We start from the raw sequence: 17459 nt of genomic DNA, 5'->3' as shown, positions 1-17459 counted from the left end.
TTAGTCCATATTTGACCCAAAATTGGGTTGAAACAACCCAGCATTTTTTAGAGTGTAGGTTCAAAATAAAGTATTGTGACACCTTGTTTCTGTGATGTCCATAGTACATGTTTGACGTTCAGGAGAACTGGCTTCATACATCTACTAAAAATAACCAAAATACCAGTTGATTCATGGCAAATACTAGAGAAGTGCATAATGTCTGTAAACTGATGCTAAATGCTTCATAGATGAATCTATCATGAAGTAGCTCAGCTGTGAACTTCTGGGTCTGAAAGCAGAAGTTTCCCTGAATTAACCAGAAACAGAGCTAGTCATAGACATTCACACACCTCTGGAGGGTCTCTTATTGTGGGGAATTTGTCATATGGAAAAAGTCGCTCTGACTCTGGGTTCAGTAAAGGACGTCAGAGCTCAGGGGCTGCTGGGGTTGTGGGAAAAGATTGCCCTCTGCCTTTGAAAATGTCACACCTGTCTGCCACAACATGTGAAAAACATGCAGGTATGGAGGAGGCTTTCAACCAAAGTATTGCTCTTTAAACTACTAGAATAACAAAAAAACATCTCTGCTGCAGAATCGTTTAATGGAGAACAGTGTTGTTATCGTTAACTAAAACAAACTGAAATGAAATAAAAAAAGCTGAAATAAAATAAAATATAAATATTAGATAAACAAAAAACGGAATAAAAAACAAAATACATAGATAAATAAATATAAGTTGAAACTAAAATTACTAAAACACAGAAATAAAAAATAATTAATACAGAAATAAAAAAAATAGTAGTTTCTTTTTTATTTGGGTTTTGTAGTTTATTTTAGTAGTTTAATCAAAATAAAAAAAAAATATATATATATATGTATGTATACGAACTTTTATTTTGGATGCGATTAATCGATTTGACAGCCCTAATGTGTATGTATGTATGTAACAAAACTGCAGTAAAATCACAACAAAACTACTTAAACTAAAATTAAAATGACCTGAAAATATAAAAATGTAATGGTAATTAAAAATATTAATTCATAGTATATAAATAATAAAACTAACGGAGAAACATGTACATGCTCTTGGTTTTATTGTGTATGATTCATTAACCTTGGGATACATGGAGATGCTCTGGAGGATGAACTTGACCTTCAGCCTCTACATCCTGGTCAGAAACTCTCCTGAAAAGTGTTCTGGAATGACAAAAAGACTTGATCTGAGAGAATGTCTAATAAAAAGGATTGCAAATGTCATTCTTGTTGTCGTGAAAGTTTTGTGTTACCTTACACATGAACTGGTGTGTGCTGGTTTTCAGGGTTCGACGAATGAGGTAAGGAAGGTGATGAGGAGAGAGAAGAACCGTATCGCGGCGCAGAAGAGCCGAATGAGACAAACGCAGAAAGCCGACAGTCTGCACCTGGTGAGAACTTCATCCAGAAACATCATCTATAACACACCTGATACACGATCACATTCTCATTAACCACGAGCTTGCATTGTTTAGTGCTGCACACTGTGACTTCGGAACAATCAGAAGGTGCAGACAGACCCTACAACGGTTTAGCAAGACAAAATAATCCATTTTTAGTAAAAACAACCAAACATTTTAAGAAACATGAGAATAAAATGAAGCTAAATCCAAGAAGAGAAGAGCGTCCAGCATCACTGTGTCCAGCTGTGTTACAGGTGTGATGCTGATTGACTCTGACTGTATTTACATGAAGCTTTACTGACCATGTGGTGATGCGTCACGGCTTCTGTCATGCTTCACACTTGTTGTGGCTCTGGTCTTGTTTGCTTCAGATTCTGGCATTAATTATATTGCGTGGGTGAAACGCTCAGCTGAATCGAGCAGCCGTGCACCTCGTAAATTCTCTGTAATTTATCAAGAAAACAACAACAACGGTCCTCAAATCTGCATGACTGATTCTTACAAAAATGTGATGCTTTGCATTCGTGCATTCAATTCCTGCACTCTATACATTCAAGCACACGCCTGTCTAACAGTCGCCAAACCATTTGGATTGCATTTGGCTTTTAGTCAAAGCCAAAACCCTCTATCACTTTCATTAAGCATCTGTGTTATATGGGTGTTTCCCTCTGGTATTACTCACGTCCTTTCACTCCTCTGATCACTGCACATGCTGTTCCAGGGACTCAACAGAACAGACCCACTGCAGTTATGCTCATCTTTACATCAGAATAGATCAAGAATAAGATCCACGAATAGATCCTATACTCCTAAAGGGGGTTTTCACAGCGATGCCATAGAAGACGCATTTTTGATTCCCCTTTATGTGAACAGATCTTAAAAGAAGCATTTGTTTCTCAGTGTGAAGAACATTTTAAGAACTTTTTTTGACTTTCTAGAACCTTTTGTGCATTTGAAAGGTTTCATGGATGTTAAAGGTTCTTCATGGAACCATCAATGCCAATAAAGAACCTTCCATTTTTGATTGAATTAAATGGATAGTTCAACCAACAATTAAAGTTCTTCGCTCACTTTCATGTCGTTCCAAACCTGCGTGACTGTCTGGAACACAAAACAAGATAGTTTCATTCATGTTTCTGCAAATTCAAATTTTGCATGTCACGTTCCGTTATGAGACCTGTAAGACATCAAACACGGTTTGAAAATGAGTATATGAAAATATGAGATTTGAAAGCTGCGGCTGAGAGGAGATAATCATTGAATGAAGACTTCAGTTGTTGGCTTCAGAAGACCTATTCATAGTCAGGTGAGACACCATATTGAATTTAACACGGATGAAAATGTGGCTTTGAAAGATAGGCTTAGACTTTCCAAGATCATGTAATCTTCGTAATTCACAATTTTCAAAACTGTGTTATGGAGTTTTTGTCTACTAAAAGTTATTTTCGGAAAGACGTTTCATCAGCTGAACTATCGGTATGTCATTAAACAGTACAGTACAATCCATTAAACGCACTGTACTCCTATCCTTCACAGCCTGGTTTTCATTCCTGTCAAACACTAAATATGGCATACCCTGACCAAGGTCTATAGGCTTCGAACATGATACACAATTTTTATGCTGTTTTTTTGTCGTTTTTGGAGTCAGCTATGGCCGTTGCATGTGATTCTTTGAAATTTCTCCTTTTGTGTTGCACTGAAAAATCAAACATATTTGAAACAACATGGGGATGAATTTTAAGTTTTGAGTGAACTATACCTTTAAATACAACAGGCTTCTACACTCTAAAAAAAAGTACAAAACTGAGGCAGTACCCTTTCAAAAGGTACTAATATGTACACTTTGGGCCTATTTACACCAGTGTTAATTTTGACAGCAAACTTTGATTTAGTTTTAGTCATAGTCAGTCTTTTGACTAAAATGCCATTTAGTTTTAGTCATATTTTAGTCATCTGAATTGTTTTTAGTTTTAGTCGACTAAATATCATAAGATTTAAGTCAGCTAAATCTACAGTAAATTTAGTCAGCTAAAATCTAATGGGTTTAGTTACAGTGCATTTATTAAGCATTTCTCTAAAATTTCCAAACTCATTATATAGGTTTGATATTAAGGTTATATCATGATAGACACCGATTTAACTGCGGTGACACACAACATGCCTTTGTTAAAATTAGATAAAACCTCTTCTCATAAAGAACAAGAACATGGTCTTCTTTTTAATGAAATACCAATGGTTATATAGGCTAATTATGCATTATTTATAGCAACTTGTTTACCATATTCTTCATTCTTTCAAGCAGACATATTTATTTCTATAAATAAATTTAGATTAATCTGTAGGGCTACTAAAGTTTTTCAGTCAAGAGCAGTGAGTGATTTTCTGTCTTTCTTTTGTTAACACTGGTTTACACCTGGTAATTTCATGCGTGTTGATCGGATATCTATCTGATTTGTTAAAACGTTTCCATTTACACTTGGCCACATACATGTCGTCGCAAAATGGATATAAATCTGATCTTCAATTCCTGCGCTATATTGAAATTTAACGGAGTTCACATCAACGAAATCAAAAAATAAGCGCTGCATTTTATCAGCTTATTTCAAGATCAAAGACCGCAATAGGAGAGTGCGCGGCATCAGATAAGTTTGTCTTACTACTTTTAATGAAGATGAGTGTGTGTTGACCATCTGCGTCTTTAATTCGCGGCAGTCTGCGTGTCGGCTTGCTGAAGAGCTACTCGTCCGCAGCGATGCGTGTTGCATTAGCGCAGTCTGATTAATGTCATATAGCCTATAACGCGCTCTCACACGTTAATTATTTTAACATTTTGGGAGGAGTAAAATTTACATATGTGGTTTCAACAACCAGATGCATTTACACTTGTCGAGTTTCGTCTGGAATGCGACCCAGACCACCTCCTGAAGCTTTGAGCGATCGGATTTGTATCCGTCTCGAATGCGTTTCGGAGGGCATTTACACCTGGTCTTTTCACGATCGGATAGCTATCCAATCAGACAAAATGCATGAAGTGACCAGGTGTAAACAGCCCCTTTAGGTCAGGGCTGGGCATCTGGAGGGCCACTGTCCTGCAGAGTTTAGCTCCAACCCTAATCAAACACACCTGAAAAAGCTAATCAATGTCTTCAAGATCACTAGAAAGCTACAGGCTGGTGTGTTTGATTAGGGTTGGTGCTAAACTCTGCAGGACCAAAGTTGCTGAGCCCTGCTTTAGGTACTAATATGTAACTATGTATACTTTGGTAAAACAAGGTGTGCATTGTAATAACACAGTCACAATATGCGTGTCTACTAGGGGTGGAACAGTTCAACTTACTCACGGTTCGGTTTGTATCACGGTTTTAGAGTCACGGTTTCGGTATGGTTCGGTATGTGCTATGTTTAGGGAAAAACTATACTGTCAAATAAAAATAAAGAAAATAAGAATAATCTATCTAACTACAAGCAACAGCACAAATAAATACAATAGAGTAAAGATACAAATAAAATAAACTGTGATTAGGTCTAAAATTAGTTTTTAGGTACAGAAATTGAATAAAGTAATGAAATGTAAAACAGCATTGCATATTTGACTGTATAAATTAAAGATTAATCTTTATTAAAGTTCCAAAAGCTATTCAATCAAGAGCAGTGAGTGATTTCTTTGTTGTTACTGTTTGATTAATATTAGGAAAGTGCTGTCACTTTAAGAGAATGCACTGATCCAGTGCACTGATACAGTACGTTCAGCCGGCTATGTCTGCTATAGGATACTTACCAAGACGGGCATTTTGACAAAATTTTTGTGTGAATTGTCAATTTAAACACAACACTTCAGAGAAAGCTTAATATTTGCAAATCTTCTCACTGCCCGTCGCTGAGCGGGAACCATCATGACCCCCAAGAGAACCTAAAAATAATGCCCAATAAGCATATGCATGCTCTCATGCTCTACTGTTAAGTAGTTTTAAAAAAGTATGCATTGTGAAAAGTGCAATACAAATAAAAATGACTTGACTTTTGAGCATTTTATAAATATTTTACATACTATGACAAACCTTAGGTTAACAGTTTAGATGTTTAGCAACAGACAACCAATTAGTAGCAAGTTCATTAATTATTTATAAGCTTTGACAGTAAACCGAAAAAAATTATTGTGATTTTAATGGTAAATAACTGTGACAATGCTACAGTAAAAACCTGTTAAATGGTTAAGAGTAAGTTCCCCTACTATATATGGTGAAAAACTGTAATAGACATTTCATGAATTTTTACGGTAAAATACCGTTTTTGGAAGTGAAAAAAGATTGTATAATTTACAGTGAAAACCCGTAAACTGACATTCCCAGAATTCCCTGCATTGCATTTCAAATTTGATGTTTTTTTTCTTTTAAATAATGTTTCTTCTTAGTTTTTTCTTATCAGTTATGTTTAGTAGGGTTGTATGTTACATCTAATGTTGTTAAATTAATGTTTATTGCATATTTCAGTTTCATGTATGTCACCATGATGGTGTGTAGTGTTTGTGTGAATGACATTGTGCACCCTCTATATATATATATATATGTATATTAGTATTGGCCTTCTCAGCTTGTGGAAAATCTGCTTGTGGTGAGCTTTGGTTCATCCTGGCTTTCTCATCACCACCTGATTTTGATGGTTATCAGGGTATATTACAAAGGTACAAAACAGATTTCAGTAATTCAGTAGGTTGGTATATTAACATTGTATCAGTTAATGAATAACAGTTTTTAATTGTAAATTGAAGTTAAATTCGTAAACCCTAAAATGTTGCTACCGTATTTTTTTTACAGTAAAATTCTGGCAAACACAGCTGCCAATTTTTTACCGTAAATTTTAGATTTATTTTACAGTGTACATATTCTTCAGAAAATGTGCATTATCTCAATCTTTCTGACTTCTGGAGCTCATTAAATGTATTTTCTCTTCTGTTTGTGCTCTAGGAGAGTGAGAATTTGGAGAAGGAAAACGCGGCGCTCAGGAAAGAGGTGAAAAGACTCACAGAAGAGGCCAAATATCTGTCCACGGTCCTGAGCAACCATGAGCCGCTGTGCACGGGCCTGAGCGGTGCATCCACGGAGCTGCTGTATGGCGCGCACCACGGCGCGTTTCACCAGCATATCAGCGTGCCGCACTACCCGCTCTAACCGGCAGAGGACGCCGCAGTTCTGCACGGAATCCGCCTGTGGGCTACAGTCAAAGAACTTTGGTTTGAGTCATGAACCACATAACAGTCATCAGAGGGCACTGAAGTGATCTTACAATCATCTACTGAATATCAGAGAAATCAAACAAAAGCCTCCAGATGTAACGATTTTTGTGGTACTGATATCTTAATATCATTTTTTTTTTTTCTTGTCTAAAGTAAAATAATCCCAGCTCCTTGGAACAAAAACTCATGTCTGTAAAATGCAAGCATCTGTAGTGTTAAACGTTGGCTACTTGCAAAGGTGCATGGCAATGACACAATGAATGTTTTTAATTTAGATTTTATTAGAAACCACTCTACTGATTCATATGATCATTTATTTTATTCTATTTCTGTGAAATGCTTATAAGATGACTGGATTCTAAGAAAAATTATGTTGATTGTTTATCCTGTTCACAGATATTATGTGTGAATGTTTTTCTATTATGACTCATTTAAGATGTTGAATGGGTCAAACATTCTGAATGTACTTTATACACAATTCTAGCAGAGTATTTTTATTCTAAACCCTTTGGGATATTCTAAAGTTGTACAAACTACTGCGTTAGCCTAGGCTATATCTCAAATGTGGAGGAAGGAAAATTTGTATCTGTGATCTTCTGTGATCACCTGTGGAAAAAATCAATAAAAACATGTAAAATATACACACTTTTAATGAATTTGAACATAATGTCATCTCTGTTTCATTTATCATGAACAAATGTTGTAAATGGTTCATGTTCTTGCCTAAGTATAATGCATGAAATATTTTATTTTCAGAAAGCACAAGTATGTTTGGTCATCCGAATAAATACATCTGTTTAGAAATTAGGCTATTATCCAGTATCTCTATTAAACTGAGCCCGCAATTTTCTTGTCCTCTTTCTATTTCCTTTTCCATATTTTATTCATACACTCAAAATAAATTCTGACCAGCCATTTATTTTCTAAAATCTCATACAATAAACATAAAGGCACTGGAAGAAAATATTAAATTAAATCACATATAGTAATTGATTGTTGTAAAAATGTTAGTTTTATCAAACAATATAGGTCTACAACAATATGTCTTCATCATGACCAGGTCTCCCTGGAAGAAGAGATTGTGATGTCTCAATGGGATTCTCCTGGCTATATAAAGGATAAATAAATTATCTTATGTTGCATTCTCCTGTTTACAAGTTTTCCTCCTACAGGACACATTGTGTTCAAACAAATCAAATCTAAGAGTTTGCTGCCCCCATATGTACGAGTGGCCTTGAGGACAACAACCCCATCCAGCGTCCCTGCAGAGGATATTGGGGAATTCTTAATTCAGAGTCTTAATTGGGGAATAAAGGTTAAATGTTTGCATGCAAACAAAACAGCACTATTTACATACCTGCTGTCGCTGAAACATACCTGTGAAGTATGATAAAGTGCGATAAAAGGGCAACCAGTGGGAGCAGACCACCAGCATGGAAATGAGGAATACCTTTTTAATACTACTGCTGCTTCTGGACGATGAATCTTCTTTAATAATGACTCTATGTAAAAACATTGTAAACAAACAGGAATGAACAGTACTATTACATGAACATAAACAGTAGCCTTAAATATGTGGATCACACAACATATTATAGAATGGAAAACTTAGTGCGACAACACATTTCTGTAGTTCCCTCAGGCATGAGCCTTATACTCACAAGAGAACACACTGTAGCAACCTGGAAAGAGTTGGGTTTGGTTACACATGTAAAATATACACACTTTTAATGAATTTGAACATAATGTCATCTCTGTTTCATTTATCATGAACAAATGTTGTAAATGGTTCATGTTCTTGCCTAAGTATAATGCATGAAATATTTTATTTTCAGAAAGCACAAGTATGTTTGGTCATCCGAATAAATACATCTGTTTAGAAATTAGGCTATTATCCAGTATCTCTATTAAACTGAGCCCGCAATTTTCTTGTCCTCTTTCTATTTCCTTTTCCATATTTTATTCATACACTCAAAATAAATTCTGACCAGCCATTTATTTTCTAAAATCTCATACAATAAACATAAAGGCACTGGAAGAAAATATTAAATTAAATCACATATAGTAATTGATTGTTGTAAAAATGTTAGTTTTATCAAACAATATAGGTCTACAACAATATGTCTTCATCATGACCAGGTCTCCCTGGAAGAAGAGATTGTGATGTCTCAATGGGATTCTCCTGGCTATATAAAGGATAAATAAATTATCTTATGTTGCATTCTCCTGTTTACAAGTTTTCCTCCTACAGGACACATTGTGTTCAAACAAATCAAATCTAAGAGTTTGCTGCCCCCATATGTACGAGTGGCCTTGAGGACAACAACCCCATCCAGCGTCCCTGCAGAGGATATTGGGGAATTCTTAATTCAGAGTCTTAATTGGGGAATAAAGGTTAAATGTTTGCATGCAAACAAAACAGCACTATTTACATACCTGCTGTCGCTGAAACATACCTGTGAAGTATGATAAAGTGCGATAAAAGGGCAACCAGTGGGAGCAGACCACCAGCATGGAAATGAGGAATACCTTTTTAATACTACTGCTGCTTCTGGACGATGAATCTTCTTTAATAATGACTCTATGTAAAAACATTGTAAACAAACAGGAATGAACAGTACTATTACATGAACATAAACAGTAGCCTTAAATATGTGGATCACACAACATATTATAGAATGGAAAACTTAGTGCGACAACACATTTCTGTAGTTCCCTCAGGCATGAGCCTTATACTCACAAGAGAACACACTGTAGCAACCTGGAAAGAGTTGGGTTTGGTTACAGCAACACTGTCTGAGAGAGAGAGAGAGAGAGAGAGAGAGAGAGAGAGAGAGAGAGAGAGAGAGAGAGAGAGCTGGAGTTATTGTTTGTAGCTGAGGTTCAGTGAGGATACTGAGTCTTACATGAAGGTTATTAGAAAGCCTTCAGTGATATATGGATTGTTTACCAAACCTACAAAATGGAATATCTGCCTTTAACGGAAGAAGTAATTGTAAATATCACTTAATATTCAGTTAATTTCAGTCCTTTATAATTTTATAGCCTTTTTTTAAGAATGTCAAGAAATGTTAGTATTTTGCCACAATAACAGTGGTAGCCTAAAAAAAAACAAGTTTCCACTTGAATCAGGTAAGATACAAATTTGTTCATTAATTCATTAACTTATAACAATGAAAGATTTACTCTGTTTTATCATTAATGTTACAATCAGAATGAGTTCACACAAAAATAAAAACAGTCATGCAGATTACTTATATGATATTTTATGTTTTTAATATTTATTTATTAAGCTTGACAGCTCTAGTTACTGTTGTCTGGCAAAATCTGTGTAACAATTCTTCATATATTTCTATTTTTGTGTTCAGTAGAAAAAGTAACAGCATATGAGTCAAACCAATTCAGTTTATACAAACATATTTTTGTTGGTCTAGTAGTGAAACACTGTCAGTTTAATTTATATATTTTTTCTTAATCTGATAAAAGTCCTATTTATTTATTTAGACGCAGTTAGCCAGACTATACTGTGTAGACAATCACTAAAAATATTAGGCTATTTGTGACATGCAAGTATGACAGAAAATGCTAAAAAAATAAAGATATAGTAGCCTAGCCTATATATATTTGGTCAATGTACCAGGCAATACTGTCATAAAACAAATCCATCGACCAGTGTTCTATTTCTATGGTTACCTGTTGAGGCAAATGCTACTTTTTTTGCAAACTTTTTGAAGGCGATACGCACATCGATTAATAAACTTAATCAATTCAAATTTACGTGATTATGTGTACTTTTAAATTATTATTTTTAGTGCTAGCTATAGTAGCCTAGCTCATGACGACTGCTGACATTAGGCATTATATAATGTATGAATAACATTTAGTGCTGTCAAAGATTAATCGCGATTAATGACATCCAAAATAAGTTTTTGTTTACGTAATATATGAGTGTGTACTGTGTATATTTGTTATGTATATATAAATACACATGCATGTATATATTTCAGAAAAATATGTTATTTTTATATATTAAATATATTTATTTATAATATAAATTATATGAATATAAATATAGACATGTAAATACATGTAAATATTTTCAAAATATATACTGTATGTGTATGTATTTATATATACATAATAAATATACACAGTACACATACATATATTATGTAAACAAAAACTTTTATTTTGGATGAGATTAATTGTTTGACAGCACTAAATATATATATTTAATCAAAAAATGTTTATATATTAAATATATTTATATACAAAAATATATACCGTATGTGTGTGTATTTAAATATACATTATAAATAGGCCTATACACAGTATACACATACATATTGTAGGCGATTAATCGCGATTAATCGGTAGACAGCACAGGTTTTAATATCTTCACTATTTTAACAAAATATTAAATAAATAAGGAAACTAGAGCTTAAATTTGTTTCTTTTCTGTTATTGTTGCATTTTCAGGATGTGGAAGAGCAGTTCGAGATGTGTTTGTCATGGAAACGGAGCCGGGGATCGTTAAGGAATGACAGACTGAATCTCTCCGGTGCGTTTCTACTCAAACCCGAGCGGAATAAAATCGGACAACCGTGACAGATCTTCTACAGACGGCAGTATTACACGTCGAACTTTACTAGAGCTTCAGTATGTCGGTGAACGGGACTCAGGACGGTCCGGTTACCGTGGCGGAGCCGCACACTGGCGGTGGCGTGCGCGAGATAACGGCGGCGCGTGGCGGCTCGCTGTCTCTGCCGCGTTTCATGCGTCTCAAGTTTACACCGGAGTCTCTGGAGAAAGTTTATCAGACGTATTTTCTGCGGCAGCGGCAGGAGACATTACTGGTGCTGATCGTGTTCGCGGCCCTCTTTAACGGTTACGTCGTCATCATGTGCGCGGTGGTTTACTCTGAGGATAAACTGAAGACGCTCGCGGTGGCGGCAGGTGGGCTCGCGTCGGATATTCTGCTCTATATTTTGTGCCGGTTCCGTTTGCTGCCGGAGTCCGTGCCCCGGAGCCTCGTGCCGTTCGCGCTCTGGCTGCTCATCACGGTCCACGTGCTGTGTTACTTAAGTTTGAACTTCGCGGGATTTTACGCGGCCGGTGACACCGTCGGATGGCAGACATTCTTCCTCTTCTCCTTCTTCCTCACGCTCCCGCTGCCGCTCGCGCCTATCGCGCTCCTGAGTGCGCTCTCGTGCTGTGCGCACACGCTGCTGCTGGGATTCACCGTAGCGCAGAGACATCAGGACAAACTGCAGTTAACAGTGCTGATCAGACAGGTGACACACACACACACACACACACTGGAAAAATTGTTTTGTCACTTGCCATAATAAAATACCATAGTAAGGTACCTCGAATACCAGGGTATCATCATACTACTGGACGAAATCATAGTACTTTTTTGGTACTTTTTTGTTTGTGAAGAAATTATTTACAGTGAGTTGCACTGATCATGCTTCTGAATGCACTTGGTACCCACACAGTACTATTTTGTAAAGGTGATTACCATTTTAAATGTTTTTTTTAAATGGTATGAGTTTTGTTACAATGGTGTGCCTGAAAGTACAACCTAATATCATTACTACAGTACAAAAATAGTCTTTCATGTGGTAACAAATAAATTACATTGAGTAGGATAATTGTATTATATTATAATAGCTATAATATTATGCTATGTTAATTTAAGCCTAACCATATAAAAATAGGTTACTTCATGTGGTAACAAATAAATTACATTCAATAATTGTATTCAATTATAATATCTATAGAAGTATTTTATTTAATATAATATTTTATTAATGTTTTAATTTGCATTATATTTTTATATAATTTTTACTTAAATTTTATAGTAAAAATTGTAGATATCTTTCTAATTTACTAATGCACTACTGGTCAGGTTTTTTTTTTTTTTAAGAAATTAATACTTTTTTTCAGCAAGGATGCATTAAATTAATCAAAAATGAGAGTATAGACATTTACAGGTGAAAAATGTTTTTTTTTATTGGTCTTATGAAGTATTCTAATTTGTTGAGATAGTGAATTGGTGGGTTTTTGTTAAATGTGAGCCAAAATCATCACAATTAAAAGAACCAAAGACTTAAACTACTTCAGTCTGTGTGCATTGAATTTATTTAATACACGAGTTTCACAATTTGAGTTGAATTACTGAAATAAATTAACTTTTCCACGACATTCTAATTTATTGAGATGCACCTGTATAATGTTACAAAAGATTCTATTTCAAATAAAAGTTCAAATAATCCTTAAAAAAAACATCACGGTTTTCACAAAAATATAAAGCAGCACAACTGTTTTCAAAACTGATAATAATACGAAATGTTTCTTTAGCAGCAAATCAGCATATTAGAATGATTTCTGAAGGAACATGTGACACTGAAGACTGGAGTGATGATGCTGAAAATTCAGCTGTACATCACATGAATAAATTACATTTTAAAATATATTACAGTAGAAAACAGTTATTATTGTGCTGCGCGCACACGCTGCTGCTGGGATTCACCGTAGCGCAGAGACATCAAGACAAACTGCAGTTAACAGTGCTGATCAGACAGGTTACACACTTATACTGTTTTGTCGGTTGCCATAATTAAATACTGTAGTAAGGTACTTAAAATATTATATACTATTTTAAAATATCATGGTATCACTTTTATTCTGGACATGGCACCATAGTAGGCTACTTTATTAAAATACTATAATATTATCACTACTACAGTACAAAATTCATGGTAACAAATAAATGACATTAAATAATTGTATTAAATGATAGTATCTATTTTATATAATATTTAAACAATATCTTTTTATATTATATTATCATATAATGTTTATTTCAATTTTGTAGTAAAAAATTGCAGATATTTGTATATAATTTACAGATGCACTACCGGTCAGTACGTTTTTTTTTAATAAATTAATAGTTTTATTCAGCAAGGATGCATTAAATTCATCAAAAGTGACAGTACAGTCATTTATAATGGTGCAAAAAGTTCTATTTCAAATATATGCTCAAATAGGTCCCATACTTGGAATTTGTGCTCTGCATTTCAACATCCAAGTGCACACACACACACAGCAGTGAGTAGTGAACAAACGCAGTGAGCACACATCCAGAACAGGGATTGTCCTCCCAGATTGTCAGTATCGAGACTCAAACTCACAACCTTTGGTTTACAAGTCCGACTCTCTAACCATTACGCCACGACTGCACCAATAATCCTTAAACAATAGTTCGACAGTATTAATCAGCACAACTATTTTCAACAGTAGTAAAAATTGTTTTTTGATCAGCAAATCAGCATATTAGAATGATTTCTAAAAGGATCATGTGACACTAAAGAGTAATGATGCTGACAATTCAGCATTGCCTCACAGGAATAAATTACATTAAATAACAAAACTGTTATTTTTAATTGTAATAATATTTTTACATAATTTTATCAAATAAATGCAGCCTCAGTGAGCATAAAATAACTCTCAAACTTTTGAAGCGTTTTTATTTAACTAAACTCTTACAAGCAGTACTGTGGTGGTACCGTGGGATAGTCTCCAAAACTGTAATGCATGACAGCAGAGGGTTGTGGGAGCAACATGTCACGTGTTTCATGTCATGCACATTGAGCTCATGGAAGGATCTGATATGATGATTTCCCATTGACGTCATGGGTCAGACTCAACCACAACTCAAAATCATCACTCTATTTTCCATGTCAATAAAACCATGTTCTGTGTGGCTGGAGTGTGTATATTCAAACAAAAGTGACATGAGTGTGTTGTTTCCCATAGCTGGTGGCGAATCTGATGCTGTATTTTGCTGCTGTGCTGGTGGGCATGATGTCATATTTCATGGCCGACCGTAAGTACCGCACGGCGTTCCTCGAGGCCAAACAATCTCTGGAAGTCAGTCTTACGCTGAAGGAACAGAGTCAACAACAGGTACATGCACAAATGCATTCCCAAGTACAAATTTTCTTTTGAATGAAAAAGGTTTTTAAGTGCACCGGATGCTTTTTGTAGGGATTTTGTGCCATGTTTGAGTGTGTGAGTAATGAACGCACCGAGATGCTCTAATTGGGCTCAGTGGTGGAGCTCTGCTCTGGGGCCCTTGTGTCCTGTTACCTGTTATTGGCACATCTGAGCAGAACTAGAGACAAGGACACACTGTACACACACACACACAGAGCAGGTTGTGTTCTGTTGTCACTCTTATTGCAGTAATGAAGTCAATCCCCAGGCTACTGTTAGTGTGACAGCAGCAACACTAAAGACCCAAGAGCCCAAATTTGCCATCACACATTATTTTATGTTGGTCACACAGTACGTACTAAACCTAGTTTTATGATCTGTTTTATATATAAAAAATATCTCACTAAAGTGCAATACAGACATTAGTTCCCCCAAAAAGTAACATTGATTTGCTGTTTGAGAGCTGCATAAAGACTGATATATTTACTAAACAATTAATTTAAGATCTGCACAAAGGCTATATTATATCATGCACATAGGCTTATTGAATGACTTATTTAGGAGCATAAAGACTAACTATTAATTTAATAATTATAGAAGTCCTTATGCAGCTATTAAATAAATAATTTAATAAATAATATAAAAGTCTTCATGCAACTGTAAGTCTTTACAGAGCTCTTAAATAAGTAATTTAATATTATTTTGTACAAATGTTAATTCAATTATTTATTTCATCATAAATACTTATTTTTATCAAATTATTTAACAGCTGCATGAAGACATATTTATTAAATTAATTATTTAACAGATGCATTAAGACTTTATTTGTTCAATTATTTAACAAATGCATGATTGAAGACTTACGTATTTATAAATTAATTTAAGAGCTACATGAAGACATATTTATTCATTATTTTAAGAGCTGCATAAAGACTTATATATTAAATTATTTTTAACAGCTGCATAACAATTTATATTTATTAAATTGTTTATTTAATAGCTGCATAAGACTATACATATATTAAATTATATATTTAAGTTCAGTTTTAGTTGTTTTATTATTTTAGTACAAATTAAACAAAATAAAAAAGAAAAATCATGCTTTTTAAAACTAGCTGAAATAAAATAATTTAAAAAATATTTTAATGTAAATGTTATTTTAAGTATTTTAAGTAAGGGTGTTTTTGTGGTTTTAGTTTTAGTGAACTTTGACTGCATTACAGCAAGATGTATGTCTCAAAGAAGGATTTTGTGATGTATGTGTAAGTGTCGCAATAGAGTCACAAATCTGAAAACTTTTTTTAATTGCAAATGTGAACTATTTTGAAACAGTTTTTCAAAGCAGTCCCACTATCTGCTATTGGTCAACAAACAGATAGTCCTGCCCGAAACCTATGGCACCCATTAATTTTACTATGTTGGACCGCTCAAAGCACCACATTGTTTTATGGTGAAATTAAATTGGTACTTGATGGTATGCTTAGTTGTCTCAACTATGCTACATTTTTATTTTGCTTATGAATTGCTTTGTTTCATCATTATTTTACAGTTTAAATTCTGCAATTTAATGGCAGGTTCCCATGTGATATCTTACCCCATTTATGTTGACAACATGTTGCCATATTAGGGACTAACAGTATTTGCTATTAAGTGTTAATGGAATCCTTAATCGCTAACACCAATCTATCTGTACAGCGGTTTCTGTCAGCATCTCTTTCTGTCTGTCCTGCTCATGTTGTCACATGGTCTCCAGAGACCCTGTCAATCCCAGAATGCCATAGCAGCAGTGGGGGCTTCTGGGAGTTGAGTGCATCCAGCCAATCAGAGTGCGGATGACAGGTTTAACTCACTATGGCAACGGCATCAAGAGACAAATGCACTCTGCATCAAACTCCCGAAATCCCACATCGCTCTTCTGCTCGTGAACTAGAGCGAGGACAATATTTCAGACTTTAGATATACCTGTACACCTGTTGAAGCTCCACTAAATTAGAAATATACATACAAAGATCACAAGATCTGATGAATATTCATAAGCTAAGACATTGCAATTCTTTATTTGTTATATTATTGATAATAAAAGTGCATAATCATAACCATGTAGATAGATATTTTGATATATATGTTTTTTGCGCATGCATAGGAGGAATTGCTGTTGTCTATCTTGCCGAAGCACATAGCAGATGAGATGCTTCAGGGCATGAAGAAAGGAGCCAATCAGAAATCAGATGCTCAGCAGTTCAACACCATGTACATGTACCGCCACGAAAACGTCAGGTAAAACACTCAATCTATCTGTCCTCCACTCATGGTCACTCCATGATTGTTATCCTGTCTTCATTTATTATTAAGCGCATCGTGATTTTGATTCACCTCAGTGATTCTTTTGAGTCTGTTCACCAAAAGATTCACTCAGATTTGTCCATTGACTCATTCAGTATATATCTGCATATTTGTCAGTCAAAAATAAATGTAAGATACAGATACGATTTCTGTACTAGTGCTAATAAATAGAAAGCTTTTGAAATATGCAATAACCAGGTTTATATATCAATAATATCAGTCTGGCGAGTAAAACAAAAAAATGTATTAGCCAATGGCGATTCAATTGCCAAGGTGTCCATAGAGGGTTGATGGGGTAAAATCGAAGTAACTAAACAGCTTCATAGTTTAAGAGAGACACACAGGTAATTCACACACACAACTGTCATCTCTCTCTGGATCGATAATTCATTCAAATAAATGTGGTCTTACCGCACTATTTCATCTCTGTATCTGATTTGAAGTGGGCAGAAAGCTAGAA

General features: G+C 34.9%; 2 protein-coding genes across 2 annotated transcripts in view; both read left to right on the top strand.

The window, feature by feature from the left end:
• Positions 1-7291, top strand: part of batf (basic leucine zipper transcription factor, ATF-like) — a 10164-nt gene extending 2873 nt beyond the window's left edge. Inside the window, exons 2-3 of the mRNA XM_016481943.1 lie at positions 1303-1407; positions 6384-7291. Of these exons, the coding sequence (XP_016337429.1) occupies positions 1303-1407; positions 6384-6587 (309 nt within the window). The 3' untranslated portion in view covers positions 6588-7291. The remainder of the gene's footprint in view (positions 1-1302; positions 1408-6383) is intronic.
• A 4022-nt stretch (positions 7292-11313) lies between these two features.
• adcy3b (adenylate cyclase 3b) overlaps positions 11314-17459 on the top strand; it is an 18702-nt gene continuing 12556 nt past the window's right edge. Inside the window, exons 1-3 of the mRNA XM_016481941.1 lie at positions 11314-11946; positions 14477-14626; positions 16800-16933. Coding sequence (XP_016337427.1) covers positions 11314-11946; positions 14477-14626; positions 16800-16933 — 917 coding nt within the window. The remainder of the gene's footprint in view (positions 11947-14476; positions 14627-16799; positions 16934-17459) is intronic.

Source organism: Sinocyclocheilus anshuiensis, unplaced genomic scaffold (genome assembly GCF_001515605.1).
Source record: "Sinocyclocheilus anshuiensis isolate Anshui unplaced genomic scaffold, SAMN03320099.WGS_v1.1 scaffold769, whole genome shotgun sequence".
In the NCBI taxonomy this organism is placed as follows: Eukaryota; Metazoa; Chordata; class Actinopteri; order Cypriniformes; family Cyprinidae; genus Sinocyclocheilus; species Sinocyclocheilus anshuiensis.
Note: the sequence above shows the minus strand (reverse complement) of the source record. Positions and strands in the feature narration are given on the sequence as shown.